We start from the raw sequence: 19,817 nt of genomic DNA on the forward strand, positions 1-19,817 counted from the left end.
AGATGCCCAGAACTGAAGATAAGAAGGGGATGGAGCCCGTCTCGGGTCCCACGTGCCAGCCACAAGGTGGGCATCTTCACGCACTGAACGGGAATCCAGCGGTGGTAACTGTATTTGGCCATCTCTGGTTTCCACTTCACATGTCAACTTGAAAACCTCATCCCCTGAAAATGCAACAGCTCTGCGGTCAGACGCCCTCCCACAGAGGGTGCAAATCGCCCTGAGTGGGCCCTCTCAGACCCTCGACACCCCTCTCCCAGCCGATGCCCTCTGATGCCTCACCACGTCCCATGGGAGTCCCCAAATCCCTGGAATTCCTGTCTCCACCTCCAGACGAGGTGCTCAGAATTCCCCACCTCCACCTCACTGCCTGGGAAACTCAAAGAAAATTGTGCCCTCCTCCTGGGGAGACAAGAGGGCCCATGGCCTGCACTAGGTAAGACAGAGGGAGGGTGGCATAGCACAGAGACCCACGGGATCCCAGACTCCTGAGACTGGGAATGATCCCAGAGGGCTACCAGGCCATTCTTGGACCCCATAAGGGCTCACGCTTTATTACATTAACAATGGTCCCCACTCAAGTGTCCCCAGCCTGCCAGCCCACGCTGAGGCCTTGGCACCTAGCAGCTGACTTAATTCTCTCATCCACCACGAGAGGTAGGTGGTGTAATTAGACCCATTTTACAGATGCAGGACCTAAGGTTTAGTGAGGTGAAGTGGCCAAAGTCAGATGGTAGAAGCAGAGCCGGCCTCCTGTGTGTGAACCCAGGGCCCTCAACGATGCCCAGCACAGCTGATGGACAGCCCTCTGCGGTGGGTTCAGCAGCGTCCCACAAAAATCCATATCCACCTGGAACTTCAGAATGTGACCTTATTTGGAAACAGAGCCTTTGCTGATGTAAGTATTTAAGGATCTCAAGATGAGATCATCCTGGATTTAGGGCGGGCCCTACATCCGAGGCCTGGTGTCCTTATAAGATGAGGAGAGGAGCCACAGAGAGACGCGGGAAAGAAGGCAGGCCATGTGGGGGCAGAGGCAGAAACGGGAGTGACGGTGCGACAAGCCAAGGTCACTGGGGACTGCTGGGAGGCCCCAGACACCAGGAAGGGGCGTGGCTCTGCCAACACCTCAATTTCGACGTCCAGCCTCCAGAACCGTGAAAAGGTTAATTCTGTCGTTTCCAGACCCCCAGTTTGCGTCATTTGTTACAGCGGCCCTAGGGACCTAATATGGCTTCCCGCGCCCTGTCTCGGCTCAAACCTCAGGGCAGCGCCCCGAGCCTACGCTGTCTGGTCGGTGGGTCCAGCCCAACCCCACAGGTGCTTCCTTGTAAAGTGGAACTGAGCTCTCCTCTGGCGCCAATCCCCCATGCCAGCCCTCTGAGGGTAGAGAAGAACAGTCGAGAAGAACCGCCAGCCACCTCATCCACGTCTGGGAGGTGCTTCTCCTGGGCCAGGCACTACCCCAGTGCCAGCCACACAAGGTCCCGTAAGATGCAAGTTGCCACAACTCTGCCCTCAGACCTCAGCCCTGCCGCTTCCTGACGCTGTCACCTGGGGCAGACACCCCACCGCTCTGCGCTCCAGCGAAACCTGATTTCTAGGGCTCGCATGCAGTTAAACACATGCTTAAAACAGGGCCTGCCTCGTAGGGAGCGCTCGGTAACATGAATTCCTCATTGCACACATATACACACACACACAGAGGCTCGCGTGCACACGTGACTTGGGTCCCGATGCTGCGTTCCAGCTGCAGACACGCTCCTCACGGCAAAGTGGGGCTGGAGAGTGAGTGGAGACTCAGGCCATGAGCAAGGCACATAATCACGGGAAAGGGAAGAGCTGGAGCCGGCCCGGGGGCCCAGTGGCAAGGAGGTGGCGAGCCGAAAGGACAGGGTGCACCGGGCCCCAGCCTCACCAGGTAGCTGCCGCCATGCTTGGACTTGAGCATCTGGGCCACCTCTCGGAGGTTGCTCCGGAAGTTCTCCTCGTTGGCTGTGCTGGGGAAGGAGACAGCGATGATCCTCTCTGTGACGTACACCAGGTCCAGCTCACAGCTGTCCTCCACGGTTCGGCTCACACTCATGTTTCTGGAGAGAGAGGAGGCAGAAGGGGGTCCAGGTCAGAACCCAGCTCCTCAGGGCAAGATTGGAATAGCTGTACCCCCCTACACATCACATGTGGTCCACAATTCCAGCCCAGGAGGCTTGGCTCTTCCCTGACCCAGAGCCAAAGCCAGAGGCCTCCCCTGGCAAGGCCCGTGCAGCCAGCAAGGCCAGCCTGGGAGCCTGGGCGTACCTGGGCGGGGGCAGGCAGGATCTCGGGCCAATTCAGTCATGACAGCAACCCTAGGTGCCCATCCATCCTGTTGGCACTGCCTTCAACCTGTGATCTCAGAGGTCAGGGCCAGGGCCAGGACAGGAGTCAGCCAGGAGCCCAGGAGTCCAGCTCAGCCTCCCAACACACTGTGGCCACCTGGTCTGGCAGAAGTCTCCCAAAGGATCCCGGGACAGATTTTGAAGAGGAAGGGGAGCCTGAGCTGGGTGGTCTCCAGCAATCCAGAGCTGAGCATCATGCTGCCCCCCCTTGCTCCTGAGCTGTAGAGGGGGTGGGGAGGCTTCTCAGGGGAAAGGGCAGCTCAGGTGACACGCTCACCTGGGCTCCAGGTAACCCAGACCACAGTGCACATTCCAGCCATCCCCGGAGGAAGGCTAGCTCCTGCCCTTTGTTCCCTGGCTCTCCCACCTCTGGCAGCTCCCACTGCCAGCCAGGGCTATTTCTTGGCATTGGCCTCCGTGATTTCTAAAGGCTCAGGAAACAGAGGGTGCTGAGACTTTGTGGCTGTTGGTGGCCCGTGGCCCCCAGAAATCCCAGTGCCATCTGAGCTCCTAAAAGAAATGGGAAGCCCCTGGGCTGGGCTCTGAGTGAGGGGCGGTAAGGGTTCACACCTTTACACCTCACCCAGCTTCTCTTCCAGCACAAGGGCCCAGGAAGGGGAAATGGGTCTCGGGACACTGAAATTCCATTCCGAGGGGCACCTGCAGCTTCTGGGGGCCCCTCACACCCTTCCTAATCCCACACCTTCTTACCCCATCACCAACCCCCTACTGTCTCACTTCCCCTCTCTACCCAGGGTGGGCCACACTCACATTTCCTTTTGAGAATCTTTCACTACAGCACAGTAAAGGAGAGATTGGGGGGCAGCGGAGAAACACTGCCAGGGTATTTCAAAGAGATGGGGTGGCACTGGCAGAATCCAGATGTCCACAGAGTTAACTCTGAGCCCAAGTATGTATACAGGGCTTGGAGCTAGGGGAGCCAAAGGTGATGTATGGCTCCTCGGTGGTGGCAAGGGCAGGAGCCAAGTGGTAGAGGGGCCAGTGGGCTGGGGCAAGGAGCACAGTTTGAATTTGACCTCTGAGCCCCCACCATTCTTTGTCCCTAAGATAAGGTTCTCACAGCAGCCTTTGGGGCGGGGAGGTGGGGCGGGGCCCACGGTGGGAGGGGGGGGGGGCGTCTAAGGCAGAACAGTGCCACCGCCTGGACAACGTCAGCATCGCACCCTGCTCCCACCCACCCCAAGGTGGTTCTCAGATGTAAAGAAGAAAGGGGATGCTCTAAAGGACCGGCCAGGTCTGTGGGCCGCTGCCAGTTGGACCATAACCCGCTGGGGGCTTTAGCTAAACACCAGCCCTCTCTGGCTGGGGCTCCATCTCCCTGGGGCCAGATTCTCACTCATCTCGGGAGCCTCGAGAATGGAGGTGAGGCAGAGAGGGAAGAGCCCGAGTCGGAAAACCACAGACCCCGGCCCCAGGGGAAAGGGACTGAGTCTTCGTGCATCCCCTTCCCCAGCCCCTGCCAGCCCAGCCAGATAGAGAGCTCTCCTTTTAGAAATGACCCTCCAACATCAAAAACCCCTGCCCACGAAGAGGACCTGGATCTAGCACAGGCCTTGACACGTGTCAGTCCCGAAGGCACACCGGGGTCTTGCCTCTGGGAGGCTGCGTGACCTTTCACAAGTCACCTCACCTCCCTGAGACTCAGTTTCTTCATCTGCCGAATGGGAATCAAATAACTTACCTTGCAAGGTTGTTGCAAGGACTAGATGAGATCATGCAGGGACAGAAAGAAATCCAGCTCAAGGCCTGACTTCGAGCTAGAACTCAAAACACCAGCATTTCCAAGGGGCACCTCCAGGTACCTCCTCTCCCCATGGCTGTCCTGTCTCCCCATGCTCCCTACCTGTGGCTTTATGACTTCGGTCTCAGAAACCCAAAGGCATGACTTGCTGGAAACACCCACAGTGACCTCACTGCGGCACCCCCACCCCTTGCCCCCCCCCCCAGAGGCCAGGCATACCTGATAGGCTGGGGATGGGGCTGGACACTCGGGGTGACTCTGGCGGAGCCCTGGGACAGAGAAAAGAGCAGCGGCATTACAGAGGGGGCCAGTGGAGAGCTGTCCACAGGAGCAGTCAGGGCCGTGGACCAACGCAGATTCCCTACTCCTTTCTCTGCCAACATTCCAGCCCAGGCACCCTGGCACCCAGGCAACACCGCAACCTAGAGCCAAAAGCCATCAGTGCCAATTCCTTGTGAGTGTGCATGCAAGCCCCCAAAGGGCTTAGCTTTCCCTTCCCCGGGGAAGGAAGAAATCCCAAATGCTGAGCACCAATCTGGGCTGTTGCCATCTGTCCACACACACAATAAAATGGTTCCTAAATGGACGGCAACACATTTCGTCTCCATTCACTGGGCATCATAACAGTAAGCCTGAGTGGAGAACACAGACTGCAAGCCTGAAAACAGGAAAGGCTGGTACGGCAGCCCTCTGCCCGGCTGTGAACCTGTGTCCACCGGCCACCATCACCCCGCACTCCTCTCCTTCAAAGCAGCACCCCTGAGCCATCCGATCAAAACTTGTGGGTCCCGAGCAGCCCGGGGTGGCGTGTGGCGGCCGAGGCCAGTGCTAGGCAGCAAATCCTGCTGTTGAGGACCTGCTGCTCGTCGTCTGTCACCCCTCACCCGCTCCCATCCCCAGGGCGGTCCACTTGCACAAAATTAGGCAAATGGACCCACGCTGGGGTCCCAAACAGCCCAGCACAACCGATGGCACAGGGACGAAGGCGCAGGGCCAGGGCCCCTCAACATCCCGCCCTGTAACCTCGCGGCCCTTAACACTCCGAGCCCCCAAAACGTCACGCGGAAAAAGGGGCGATCCTTACCAGTGGTGTGAAGATGAAAAGGGGCACTTGTATACTGTTACTGTTATTACATCTGACACAATTACAAGGGTAGTTAGAGATACAACCAACATTCACCTCCATAGAAGATCAAAGATCCGCATGGCCCCCGACACCAGCTGCCGCCCGCCCTGTCAGCCGCCTCACCTGAGGCACACCCGAACACCCAGCTTCTAGTCCCCAGGCCCAGCCAGAGCCCTCCGAGCCCACTGACGCCTTCCAAACCTCCCCGTGCTTCCCCGAAGCCAGCCTTTCCCAACCACCAAGTCGCCACCGCCCCTTGGAGAAGACGGGAGCATAGTCTGCCAAGAAGAGGAGAAACTGAGGCACAGTGACTCACCCCCAAGTCCCGGGGAAGTCGACAACCGGCAGGTCTCACCCTCAGACTCCGGGTTTGACCCCAGCGGCCCAGAGCCGAGGAGCCCCTTCCAGCCTCCCCCAGGCCCCTGCGGTGTCTACCAAGCAGGGGTGGGTGGTAGGCTTGGAGCCCTGGCTCCCGGCCGAGCCTGAGGTCAGGGCAGCCCCGCTAAGAGGAGGGCTCTCCATCCAGCCCCCCAGGAGAAGGCTGCACCCCGAGCCCCCTCTGCGTGGGCTACAGCCCAGCTCTGCACTGCTCAGCCTCTGTGACAGCAGCAGGAGGAACGAAGAGCCAAGTGGGACTGTCGAGGTGGAAAGTTTCTGTCTCCACAGCCCCTGGCCCCGACAACTTGGGTTTGCAGGAGTCAGGAGTGGGGGCACGGGGGTGGTAAGGGGGGATCATGTTTGGTTTTCAAGCCCCAAGCCAGGCTGTTCCAAGACTACCCACCCAGAGGAACACAAGAGACCCAACACTCCATCCGTCTTGATTTCACTGGTCCCTGATGAGGAGTCGCTGAACCTCCCCAGGCCCTAGGCCCTGCTCCAGGCCCCAGGGCCACCGCGCTATAAATAGCCCCTCGGGTTTCATTTGCTGCCGACCCACAGCCACGCTTGGAGGAGGCCACCACAGCTGCCTCAAACACTAGAAGCCACAGCTGTAGCCGAGGCTCGAGGTGTGGCCAGGGCCATGGGTCCCGGGCCACAGAGCTGCAGGGAGACAATGCAATATTGAGATGGGCTTGGCGGGGAGACTGGGGAGCCAAGGGGAGCCAGAAGCCACCCGGGGCGCAGGGGTGAAAAGGAAGAACAGGGCAGGAGAGCTGGATCCTGTTTCTCCACCCCCCTCTTCCCAACGTTACAACACTCCACATTCCTCAGCCTCCCCACCCCAAAAAAGCCAGGAAAGATAAATAAAAACTTGGCCCCAATGGAGTCTGGCCATGCCGCCTCCAGAGGTGATAAGACAAAGTCCAAGCCGGCTCTGGTCCACCAGGCTGGCCAGGGCAGGGGAGGCAGGGGAGGAAGCTGCCCCGGGCCATGACCCCAGCAGATGACGAGGACGGGAACAGCTGGATGGTCATCCCCTGTTGAATCACTGGGCTGTCCTCTAACTGACGGGGCTTCCTGTTTTCCGCAGAGTTTGGGGACATGTGACACTCGCTGGCAGAAAGCACACATAGACGGTGACAAGTCTGAGGCTAGTGGACGTGGAGAATCGCACGCCGTGGCAGGGGTGGGGGTTGTATGTAAGCAAAACCTTATGCTCCAAAACACACAGGTGACCTCACACAAGAGGCCAGAGATGGGACCCCGCTGGGGCACGCCTCACCACACAGGCCCTTGCTAAGAGGCTGGGAGGGCATCGACGCTTTGGTCGTCTCTGCTGCCCATCACGGCGCTGGAGCCCTCATCCTGTAAAACCCTCGTGGAGTGCCACCAGCTGTGTGCCACGAGACGTGCTAGGCACCGGGAACCGGAGAAGGTGAAGGCCCTGACCTCGGAGAACTTCTATTCCATGAAGGAAGACACTCTTCAAGAAGTGACCAATCTGTAAAATGGGTATAGCACAGCGCTCGTGGGATTGCATCTGTTCTCCCTGTTCCACGTAAAGCCTGCAGGGAAAACTACCAGAGGGCTCTACAAAGAGTACTACAAAGGTTATATTTTAAAAGAAAAATAAGTTCTCTGTCTGCCGGTAATCCCATTCTTCTCGTCTCTGGGGCTGTCAAAGCCCTTTGCCCCCCAGGCTTTAACTTCCTCCCGGGCCCTCCCAAAACAGAGATCAGTAACACAGCTTTGATTCAACTCCCTAAGCACCAAGAACTCTCCCCTACAGTCATCACCAAACCATGGTCTCTGTTTCACTAACAGAACCGCATGAAAGGAAACTCCACCCCACCCCTCTCACCCCCACCAAAACAGTGTCTTGCTTCTCTTACTATCGGGAAGTTCCTCCTGGTGTCTAACCCTCACCCTTCCTCCTACAGATCCACCCGACTCTTTTTGCCTCGGTCCTCCCTGCTGACCACCAGTCAGACACTCCTAAGTGGCTCAAGGTCTGTGGCCCTAGGCTCCAATCTTGCCTTCTCCACCATGCAGCAAGGAGCGGGAACCCCAGGACTTGGGTGGGGTTGGTTTAGTGCAAAACGACTGTGTGGGAAGAGTCCTGCCTGCCTTTGAGGTCCACAGACCAAACACAACAGCTCTGGACCAAAAGAAAAGGCCCTTCCTGAGCCCCAGTCCCCAGGGGGCCCAGCTGGGAGGAGGGTCTGTAAGAAACATCAGGGGCCGTGTCAAGCAGCCAGAAATTGGTGCCTGAACTACGTCAGGGGCCTGTCCCCATTCCTACCTCTCCTCTGGGGGCTGTGGCCACCCCCTCCCACCCCCACCACCCCTCCAGCCACACCCCTTCCTCTCTCCTTCCTGCCCACCAGCCTGGATTTTTCCAAAACAAAGTGCGACACAGCACACCATCCACAAACCTCTGTACACACCAACCCTGCTAGAGGGAAACAGCCATTCCTGCCGTGAGTCCTGGGCCACGGGCCAGACAGGAAAACAGCTCCACAAACAGGCACACTATCGCGCCAGGAGGCCCAGGGCTGCGACCAGCAGCCTCTGAAACAGGTCTCCTCCCAGGGGGCAGACTGCAGGGGGCCCCCTGGCTGGGCGGGGCACCGACTAATGACCCAGGGTTCACCCAACCTGCGACAGGTGTCTGGCAACTCTAAAAATTAGGACTTCCTTACTTTGCAGTGCACCGGCCATTCCAGAATCTGCTCCCTTGCCTAGCCTTCCACCCGCTCCCTTCGCTGGACCAGCTAAACCAAAATTCATGTTGTCTCTCATCCCATATCCAGACAGGACACACCCCTTACCCACCCTGTACACACAGACACACACAGACACACAGACACACAGACACACACGCACACACACACACACACACTCATCCCAAATCAACAAAATTTTCTTCCAAAAAGAAACCTGTCCCAACTGAAGGGTCACTTCTTTCTTTCCCAGGACCAAGGTCATACCCACTGTCGTGTGAAAACTTTCTTCATAATGTCTAACTTCACTCTCTCTTGCTGCAGCTTCCTCTGATAAGCTATCTCTGGCCCAGGCTGGGGCTGCGGGAAGCAGCAGCATTGGGACGCGGCTTATAAATGTGCACGGACCATCGGGTAAAAGGTTTGGCTCACACAGCATCCCCTGGCCGAGGGCTGGGAGAGCCGGGTAAGGCCAGATCCAAGCAGCAGACCCAGGAAGGGATGGAGAAGGCGCTCATCGAGTCAGAGTCCCTGCAGGTCTCTGTGTTTCACATAAAAATGGAACCAGAGCTTCTGCCATAGGGAGGGTGTGTGGGAATCAAAAAACAAACAAACAAAAACCCATCCCCCCTCCTAGCCTTCGTCGAAATAACAGTAATAAGAATGGCTCATATTTATCGAGCGTACATTATATGTTCTGAGTGCCTTAAGTTAGTTCATCCTCAGTAGTAGGTACAGACAAAAATTAATTTCTGACCCACATCCCAGCCCCAGAAATATCACAGACTTGGACAAGAGTCCCTCCTCGACACGTGCCCCTGTGCCCATAGGACCAACGCATACCTTGAACAGAGCCTTCCCCACTAATTTAAGAGGCATGCTCCCGCTCCATCTGGACAGGCCACGCAGCCCCGGGAACACCTCCGCCTTGCAGGGCTGGCCTTGCAGGGCTGGCCCTGGGCAATGCGGCGGTGGTGGCAGGCTCCCCGCAGAAGTGTGGCGGGCCACAGCAGCGGCCTCTGGCTGCCCCAGCGCCTCCCTCCAGGCCCCCCCCCCCCCCACCGTGGGTCAGGCAGCTGTCAGATGATAGGGCCTCATGCCATCAACAGCTCCCCCTGTGCCAACCGCCAAAACCACTCCCTGTTCCTCTGCAGATCAGGGCGGGCAAGGATGGAGAGGCCAGCAGGGGGGCAAATCGTCAGAGAAGGGTGGGGAAGAAAGAGAAAGGCCTAACGCTGTGGGGCATCTCCCCCAGGGATGTGAGAACAAGCCCAGACACGAGCATTGCTCAAAGCAGGGTCCTGGGAGAGCCCCTTCTGCCCTTCCTTGGGGTCCTTCCATTTTAGGAATTTGCCCATTGACCTGCACCAGAAATGCACGTCTGGAGGAGCCCAGAGGGATCACCTGGCTTGGCCCATCTTCCAGCCTTCTCCCGAATCAATGGCATTTAAAAGTCCCACAGAACACTCTGACATTTTCCAAGACTCCTTTCTCCCACGATGCAGAGCATGCAATTCCCCCAAGCCCTGATGACCCTCTGAGAGCCCAAGAGTCCTTCCTCACCTCTACTTTTAGTCCCTCTTGCTGTCCCTTCTTCACCTCTGCCCTTAGTCCCTTTGCCCATTTCGCTTGGCCTTACCTTGATGACTGCTCGCCACTAAGCCAGGCCTCGAAGAGCACTCCCTCTCTGGCCTCCCTCCCCATTCTGGAGCGCTGAGGTCTGGCCAAGTGATGGGCAAAGGGGCTCTGGGTCCAGCTGAACTGGAGGCCAAAACCAAGACGGAGGCCCAGTATGTAAGTACATGGGCCTGTTCACCATCCCAACCTCTCCTCGCCTTCTCAGCCGCAGGGCTGCGTGACCCCCCCTGCCCTTCTGGAAAGGAGGAAAGGGGTGCTCCATCAAAGGAGACAGGTGTGAGACATCAACCACACCTGCAATGCCCCCGGGGCACCATGAGCCCAGACACAACCTCCCCTTCCTCTCCCCATACTTACGTCTTCCTCAAGGCTTTTCCGTGTGTTTCCACCCCGGAACGCTCCTTCTCCCTGGAGACAGAGAAAAGGAGAAAAGTCAGAGCGGGGAGTCAAGGAAAGTAATCAAGAGGCACCCTGGTCTTTCCCCTCCTGGGTCTGGCAGGGGCGCAGGGGTGAGGGGGTTGGCGCAGGGCCTGGGAGGGAGCTTAGGTGTTTGTTTAGCATTTCCTTGTCCATGAAAAGCCCCTCAGAGCTAACCAACCCTCTCACTTGTGTCTCACCACCACTCTTCTGGGAGATCTTCCTGTTCCCATTTTGCACGTGAGAACACTGAGGCACACACAGGCTCATGACTTGCCAACAGTCACACAATAAGATGCTTGGAGGAGGCAGCATCTGAACACAAGCCCTCCAACCGTAAGCCCATGACTGGGCAGCAGCCATGGCCAGGAGATGCCCTCGGCAGCTAACCTCGGCTTCTGCACTACAGGACCCACCCACTCTCTTCCCTTCCTCCTCCATGCAGCCTTGAGGAAATTGGGAAATTGTCTGTCTTTCTGCTAAGTCAGAAAGATCTGTTTGGAAACATCTGCCCGGCTTTCCCGCATTCTACATATTTAATAAAGAAACCCACATTTAGCCACTGGCCTCTCCCCCCTGCCTGCCTACTTCCCCAGCAATCCATTTCTGAACACACAAGTGATGTCACACGCCCAGCTCCCAACGTGACCCACATCGCCATCACCTTCCCCGAGTTCCTCAAATCTACTCCAGAAAGTTAACCCCAAACACCTATGTTCACTTTCCCCCAAATCGCCCTTCTGCCTTCTGGGCTCCCCACGTTTGCCCAGGATGTTCCCCGCCACGCACCCCACCTGCTGTCACTCACCGTGTTGGCTACATTCTTCGGTGCACTCTCGGTGTTGATGGGCTGTGAACACAGGGGGAAAACAGTGTGAGGCCTCAGGGCGAACAGCCATGGATTGGCTCTCTCCCCGGGGCTGGTGGCTGCCATGGGCAGAATGCCTCCTGAGGCAGGGCCCAGGGCACAAACCCAAGGCTCAGACTTAACCTGGCTAGCCCCAAGCTCGGGAGGCAGTTTAGAAAATGAAAAACAATCCTGCTGGTAGTAGAACCACCCAGCTCGACAAACCTCACCAAGGCCTCCGACTCAGTGTTGACCCCTCAAAAAGGAACACAGAGCAGGTAAAAGTCACACCTGTTCCTACCAGGCAGATATCTTCACCTGTACCAGCTCATTTATTCATGCCAAGAACCTGGTTAGTTCACCCCCATTAGCACTGTTGAGCCCCACTTCACAGAAAAGAAGTTAAACGAGTGGCCCAAAGTCATCGACTACTACTGGCGACCACGGGATCTGAACGCCATCTTGGGACTCTGTCCTTCCCGCTCTTTGTGTGAAATCACCACAGCCCAGGATGAGGCTTGCCAGAGTTTTACCTTCTGTGGGTTTTCAAGGCCCTCTACCATTAGCCCTGTCCACTCGCAGACCTCAGTGCCCCAAAGCTCGGCCCCATCCAGACCTGTCCCCTGGATCCCCTGGCTTATACCCGCATCCAGGCCTTTGCTTGTGGAATGGCTCCCCCGCCCATGTTCTCCTCCGACAAGCTCTCCTCCCCCACGAGGCTCTTCCTGAACACCTGGCAAGGACTCCCTCCCACCTTGGAACTCCAATAAGCCTGCCCTCTGTGCTACGTATCTGGTCGTTAGGGTATACATAATCTCATCATGGGAGCATGTCTTGTTCCCCAATATTGTGCTGTGAGACCTATCCCACCTGCCCCCTAAACAGATTCAAAGCAGTGTTTTACCAGCTCCATTGCCATATCCCTCACTCCAGGGATTGGGATGGATATGTAGAGGGCCACCAATGAACACCTGTGGACCGAGCCTGTCCCTCGTGCCAGTGCCACCCCTTCCCAGCCAGGACCAACAGACCTGCTTCCTACTAAAGGCATCCTGAAAAGCAGGCTCCTTGGACTCCCCCATAACAGGAGAGAAACTTCCCACTCCAGGTCCACCTCCTGCCTCCAGGCTCTAGGGCTCTGTTCCCAACCCAGTGAGGTGGTTCCAGGGGCCCCTGAATCACACACAAGGACATGAGCATGACCGTCAAGGTGAGGAAGCAAGCCTTTGCCAAGACGAATGGGGACCACCTTAGGATACAGTGTCTCAGAACATGAAATGCCCACCCTAACCCCATTGCTGGTGAGCTCCTCACCCCTGAGAAAGACAGAGGAATGGACAGAATGACCTCTGAAAAGTTCTGGCATCAGGGAGGAGAGTGGGGCCAAGAAGGGCATGGAGGAAGAAAGCCGGCAAAGGTCAAAATAGTAGTGTTCTTTCTGGAAATGGCCTGGACTCCTTTACCCCCACAGCCTGGAGGATGGGAGACTGAGGTCAAAACTTCTTTCCAGGGGATGAAACTTCCTGAGTCATTCACGGCCAAGGCAACTCGGATGGTTGAGGGAGGACAGGGCCCAGGAACAGAGTAGGAGATGGGAAGGCAAGTCAGCTGGGCCCTCCCAGCCCCCAGGTCAGCCCATCTGCAGCCTGAGGGTGGCTCTGGAGAAGTAAAGATGCCACATTCCACTCCCTCCCAGCCCAACCCCAAGTCCTCCCCAGGCCCTCCCAGCCCCAGCTCTAGGAGCTGCTGCTAATTGGGGCCAGGTTCTCCCCCTCAGCCTCCAAAACCACCAGCCCCAACCAGGGGAGTCCCCGGCAGTGCTCCCAGCACACCCTGGCCCCCGACACCCCACCTCTCCCTTCTGGCCAGGGTCTGCAACACTCCGGTGGAGACTGTGGCTGGACTGGAAGGCCTCTCTGGGCTGCTCTGGCGTCCAGGCAAGGAGGAGGACTCCAGGAGGGCAGATTCCAGGGACCTTCTATGTGCAGAGCCTACACCACAGAACTGCGTTTTGAATCCAGATCTCTCAACTCCAAAGCCCTCACTCTTAACCAGCCTGTCTAGACGGGGTTGGTCAGAAAGGACAGAAACGGGGTAGGACAGAGAAGGTGGAGACAAAGCACTTGCCCCAGGCCTATGACAGGCCCTGAAGAGCCCCTCATCCTGCTCTGGGGAAAGCCTCCTAAGAGGCCCAGACCCTGGGCAGAACAGAATGTTCTCGAACATTCTGAGTCTCAAACAGCCCTCAGAATCACCTGCAGGGCTGTGGACACAGAGGGGACAGCGGGCCTATGGAGGACACAGAGGGTCTAATCCAGCGGCCCTATGGTGGGACCCAAGAGCGTGCATTTCTCAAAGGTTTCCGGCCCCGGGGAGAACACTCCGAAAACCACGGGTTTAAGCTCACAGCGTTAGCCGCAGACCACCAGGGCCCCGTCCTGACTCCCTCTACTACTAGCTGGGTGACCTCAAGCAGGCCACTTTGTCCTTGCTGCTCACCAGGCCTGCAGAGGGCTATTTTGTGAGCGCCAGATGAGACGGAGCACATTAAGCACTTAGAACAGGGCCGGGCACTTAAGAAACTCTCAGTAAATGTTAGCTGTTATTTCTCTTCTCCATGCCTGCACACACCCAAGGCCCACCCTACCCCACCTTGACCCTCCTGCTCCATCCACCCCCCACCCCGGGTCTGGCACGACGCAAACCAGGGAGACGAGTCAATATTAGAAACCACAGGCCTCAGCCCTGCAAGAGAAACTTCCCTCCTGGCCAGCAACCATCTGAGCACCAGCCCCTCTGCCCCCACCCCTTCCCCACGCCGCTGGAGGCCGGCCACATTGCCAGCCACCAGATGCCTTCAACTTACTGGTCAAGTGGCTCCCTGAGATGGTAAAGATTTCCAAAAACCCCTCCGGAGCTAAACACCCAGTGTGTTCCCCCCGCATCCCCCCACTGCCGCAGTGTTTGCAAACACAACCCAGCATGTATGCTGAGCTCCCCAGCCCTCTCCTCTATCCCTGTCCTCCCAGGATTGCAGTCCTGCTTCTCGGTTTCCCGGGCACCCCCAGGGATGGGGCCACTGGGACTGAAAAAGGCAAGGAACAGGTAGCACGAGGGCAGGCTCTCCCCAGCACTGCCCTACCCCAGGCCCCCAGCAATGCTGTAGGGAAGCTCCCAGAGCACACGAGCTGTGGGTCTTGAGGTTGGCAGGGCCAGAGCCGATGGCCAGAGAGACCTACTCGGACTGGGCTGTTAGCCCACCTTGGGCACACCCACTCGAACACGACTTTCTCCCTGTCGCATGGTTTATTTTTCTTCCTAGAACTCCTCTCTCCAACACAGTAGGTAGTTTACTTCCTGATCTCATTGAGGGTCTTCCTTCCCTACTATCACGTAAGTTCCTGTAGCCCCCAAAGCCTAGGACTGGGCCTGGCACACTGGAGGCCCTCAGCAAATACCGACTGAGTGAGCTAGACAAGAGAGCCCCTCACTGCCTCCCCCGGCCCCCTGACCATGCTCACCGCTGACAACACAGCACCCCCGGACCTTCTGGGGCCGAGGTCTCTAAGCTCCATCTTTGCTTGGATTTTGACCAGGACACACCCCCATCCTTGCACACCACTCCTCAGAACACCAGCTCTGAGAAGGACTTCAGATGCCATCTCTTCCCTCCCTCCCTGTTTCCCAGATGCCCACCCTCTCATAGTGTGGTCCATGGCACGACTGGGGTTGGCACCCAGGTCCTGCAGAGCCCACTGCTGGGCTCACCCTTCTGCCCCTCACCCCAGTCCCTAGCCAACCTGCAGGCAGGGTTAGCAGAACACCTCCCTGTGGGCTCTCCTCTTCCTTCCCCGAGGCACAGCTGCAGAAGGATGCAGCAGTTGGAGCCCAGACAGAGACAGCACCCCCACACTAGCCCCACCCCTACCCAAGCCCAAGACAAAACCTATGGCTTTTTTTTTTTTTAAGATCTCATTTATTTATGTGAGAGGGAGAGAGCCAGGGAAGAGGCAGAGGGAGAGGGAGAAGCAGACTCCGCACTGAGCAGGGAGCCGAATGCAGAGCTCGGTCCCAGGACCCTAGGATCATGACCTGAGGTGAAGGCAGATGCTTATCTGACTAAGCCACCCAGGCACCCCGACAAAACCTATATCTTAAGGACCCCAGGCTTCCCAAAGTGGAGAGCAGCCCATGCACAGCCCCGCCAGGGGTCTTCCAGAATCCTCCTTGCCCCGGGGCGGGACACCTCCAAGCAGGTGGCAGGGTTTGGATTTGGTGCCGCTTGGTGGCCAGACCTCGCGCTTCCCAGCTCACTCTGCTCTGGGGTCTCACACTTGAAAGTCTGCAGCAAGGCAGGGACTCGGGAAATTTCAGAAGGCATTCACCCTCAGCTTGCTCAAGGTGTACCCACACAAGCCTGAGAGCCAGGCCTCCTCCAGTGCTCCACCCGACGTGCCTCACCTGCCTCACCTCTTCCTGCCCTGCTCTGGGGACGCCTTTGCATAATGGCCATGCAGTAACAGTCACCGTGCATGAAGTGCTAATGATCTGGGCATAATATCAAGTTCTTTACTTCCACGATCGTCAATCCTCAGAGCCACTCGGGCAGGTAAGCATGACCCCGCTTTGCAGTTGAGACAGAAGGTCCAGGAGGTTCGGTCACTTGCCCAACACCGCACAGCTGGTCTTTGAAGTGGACTCCCTCTATCCCCCTCGGGCCCTTCTCCTCTCCCTGACAAAGCTCACTCACTGCAAGTTCTTCTCAGTCAATTGCCCTCCCATTGGGAACAAGCTTTCTGTGACTTACAGACGAATTGTCTTGGATCCCGGGGAGGAAGGGACTCCTTCAGTGCACTGCCAGCACTGCCATGGGAAGAGGAGGAAGTGGACGGCAGTAGGAGACACTGAGATCAGACAGCAGAGAGAACTTCCTGAAAGTGAGGGGTTGTGAACCACAGGGCGGATAAGGGAAACTGCACATCCTTTCCTCAAGTTTTTTTTCCAAAAAAAGACACGCACGCCCCCTCCGTGCATGCATACCCACCCCTAACTGTGTGGGTCCGAGGGGCTGGGGAGCTGGGATGATGCCCAGAGGTTCGTGCAGTATGACATGTTGGTGGCCTGCAGGGAGGGTGGGCTGGGAAAAAATGTCTCTGTGGGCTGCTGTTGTGGAGGAAGGAAAAGGCAAGGCAAGGGCCATGGGGGGGAGGGGTAGATGCCCAAGCCCAGGCTGGGGGGAGGGGTCTGGCGCAGAATGCGGACTCAGCCTCCGGAGGAACATTCTGTCCAGAAATTCCTCACACCCTCCTCCCTTCCACCCCGCCAGCCCTCCCCACTCTTGCCCCTGGGAGGCCTGGAATCCAGGCAGTTTTTCAGGCCAAAACGACCCCATGACATCACATCTCCCGCCATGGCAACGCACTGTGAGATCACAGGTAGCACTGCCTATCAGGATGGGAAGGGAGCTAGGGAGCCAGCTAGGAGCTGGCAGGTAGGGCTGGTGGGGGCCAGAGTGTCCTCAGCCCCGGGACCCACAGCAGGCTATTCCAGGCTCACTTGTTCCAGAAATAGAACCCTAAGCAGTGAAGGGAGGGGCTGGAAGCAAAAGGGAAGAGCAGGGAAGCGCCATTTACTGGGCATTTAGGGGGGCGTAGCCGGGCTGGCACGTTACAGACCCCACGGTCCCCCGGAGTGGGAGAGGGACTATCGCACAAGGACAAAATATCCTGCAGCAGCTGGGCCGCTCAGGTGGCATCTGAACCCCTTTTGGCAGATGCAGAAACCGAGTGTCCAGGTCTGCACCCCAAAGCCTGTGTTTGCCCCTCACCTACCAACCCGCACCCTCCCCACATTAATTACCACCACCCTAGGAAGGGGGAGCCACTGGGGGTGGGTATCAGCACTGAGGGCAGGGGGCTGGAGAGAGGGTGCGGAACAGGTGGCGCTAGGCCCGGCCAGGGTGGGAGGGAGGCCGGAGGCCTGGTTCCCCATGAAGGGTTTGGGTGAAGTCCCTCCTGGGGCTCCATCCTGTCCTGGGCAGGCCTAGGCCACCAGAGAAAAAGAACAGGCTGGGTGTGATTAAATGAAATGTGATGCCTGATTTTCCCTGCAATACCCCCCCCCCCAGGAAGGGGCCCGGGCAAGCCCACTCCTGTCCTCGGGCTGGCCCCAGTTCACCCCGAGGGACCCGGCACACAGCTCCCAGCAGAGAGGGGGCAACTGCAGGGGTGGCGTGCACTCACCCAGCCAGGCCAGAGTGGGATACGCCTCACCCCCTCCTGCCCCTGCTCTGCACTGGACGCTGTTCTCCCCTCAGCCAGGGCACTGGGAGTCTGGGTTTCCCTAGGCCCTTCCTCCGTGCCCCTCTGGCCACTCTTGTCCACATTTTCTCTACTCCAGCCGAGCACCTGCACCAGCCTCTGGCCTGGCCCAGCACTTCTCCCGCAGCCCTCTCACCACCGAGCCACACCCCACAGCTGGCAGCAGACTCTCTCAGATCCTGCTCCAGGTCACTTCCCCACTCAAGGACCCATAATGGCCCTACTGCTTGGCTCATCAAGTTCAAGTTCCCCTGCCCAGCTTGTGGACTCCTCCCTGATCTGGCCCCTCTCCACACATGCCATGTTCGCTCTGTTTCCATCCTGCACTCACCAGTTCCACCAGCACGCCCAGCCAGGGCCACCAACCAAAACGACACAGAATTGCCTGGCTCCCACTACCCCCACCCCCAGCAAGGGCAGACCAGCCAAAAATATTTACCCTGGATTTGCCCTGGCTCCCAACAGGCTCAGTAACTCATACCAAGGCCCTGCCCCCTCTGTTTCAGCTCTCCCTCCTCCTTCCCTCTTCTCTTCCATTTGCTCAAATCTTAAACTAGACCTGGAACAGGAGACAGACTTCCCCAACTACCACAGCACAAACTGATTGCTCCCTTCCCTGGCTCCCGGGGCCCCCTCTGGTCAGAAGGCCCCTGGCAGGCACTAATTAGTTTCCATTTCATACTCCTCTCCCCCCCTCCCCCACTGAACATGGCCCCCAACGACTTCTCTTCACCTGACTTGGGTCTCTCCCAGTGGAGGTCCCCAGGGACAGTAGTCAGCACATTCATTCATGGATGCCTTGACCTCCAAGCGCCATGTCCCTTCACAGCCTAGTCTAAGGGCAGGACTTCGACCAGGCCCTCCCCAGAGAAGGAATTTGTCATCAGACCCACCTTACACCTAGTAGGTGCTGGCGAGTGTGGGTTCCAGCAACAGACAGCAACTCCCCCGAACAGCCCCTCTGGGCCATTTCAGATGTTCAAAAGCTCTCCTTTACATCCAAGTCTCCTCCTCTTTGTAAGAACCTCCACCTACTAAGTTCTGCTCCGGACAGCAACAGCAAATCCGCCCTTCCCCCCGTCTCACTCCCATTCTGCATCTGCTCTGTATTTTCCCTCTCCAGACCTCGCAGCCCTGGTGCACGAATGGAGATCTTCAGCCTCCTTCCCCACTCTGAGAATCTCCTTCTGAATGCAATGCCCAGTTGGCTCTCTCCTTTGAAAACCAAGGCTCTATTGGGCTCATCTCTCCTGACATTGCTCCGTTTTCTAGAATCTTCCAAGATGGCCGCTCATGGTACTCACGGCTAGAGGATGAAATTTATCAGAGCCTGGAGTTCAAACTAAAGCGACTGCTAGTCAGTCTCCTTAATGGGGGGCAAGATGCCATCATCAGGGCTGAGGGCTCTGCACACTTGTCCAGAACATCATGACCTCCTCCTCCTCCATGAGAAAGCATGTCTCAGATCTGACACTCGAGCACCTTGGGAAAGTCGTCTGAAAATCTCAGGACCACCACCTTATGCCCAGGAGGGTGGCTGCCCTCAAGAAAACAGTGTTACTCACAAGAGCTGAAACCCAGAAGTCACTCACATGTCCACTGGCAGATGAATGGGTAAGCAAATTGTGATGCAGACGTACAATGGAATATTATTCAGCCTTGAAAAGGAAGGACACACACCTCAGCACAGGGAGTCTTGAGGACATCAATGCTAAGTGAAATAAGCCAGTCACAAAAGGACACATATTATATGAATTCACTCACATGAGGCACTTAAGTGGTCAAATTCAGAGAGATACAAAGAGAATGGTGGTTGGCAGGGACTGGGGAAGGGGAACGCAGAGTTCTTGTTAAATGGGGAGAGTTTTGTTTTACAAGATAATGAGAGTTCTGGAGATGGGTGGGTGACGTTTATACAAGGACAGGAATGAACTTAATATCATGACTGTGCATTCAAAAATAGTTAAGATGGTGAATTTTATGTTATGTATATTCTACCACAATAAAAAAAAAAACAAACTTAAGTCAAAAAAATTTTTTCAGGGCCTCCATTTCAGCTGAAACAGAGCAGGACTGGACCAAATGGTGTCTAAAGTCCTTTCACACCCATGGCTCCATGCCGACCCCAACCCCACCTGCCTTTCTAGAAGGCCTGGCACTGTGGCAGAAAGGACTTTGCAGCCCCAGCATTAAAACAGCAGTGGGCACAAGGTGGGCGCTCAGGA

At 57.1% G+C, this 19,817-nt stretch overlaps 1 protein-coding gene across 19 annotated transcripts in view; it reads right to left on the bottom strand.

The window, feature by feature from the left end:
• TNS1 (tensin 1) overlaps positions 1–19,817 on the bottom strand; it is a 225,520-nt gene that overhangs the window by 86,489 nt on the left and 119,214 nt on the right. For 18 of the 19 annotated variants that reach the window (XM_045777632.2, XM_087863313.1, XM_087863307.1 and 15 more), the window contains 4 exons: positions 11,234–11,275; positions 10,366–10,416; positions 4,360–4,409; positions 1,919–2,090 (listed from right to left, as the gene is read on the bottom strand). In XM_045777632.2, the coding sequence (XP_045633588.2) occupies positions 1,919–2,090; positions 4,360–4,409; positions 10,366–10,416; positions 11,234–11,275 (315 nt within the window). Of the gene's footprint in view, positions 1–1,918; positions 2,091–4,359; positions 4,410–9,213; positions 9,368–10,365; positions 10,417–11,233; positions 11,276–19,817 lie in introns of those variants that run through there. The other variant, XM_087863322.1, reaches the window with a different exon arrangement.

This window comes from Ursus americanus, chromosome 1, assembly GCF_024610735.1.
Source record: "Ursus americanus isolate L20-20 chromosome 1, mUrsAme1.1.p, whole genome shotgun sequence".
NCBI lineage: Eukaryota > Metazoa > Chordata > Mammalia > Carnivora > Ursidae > Ursus > Ursus americanus.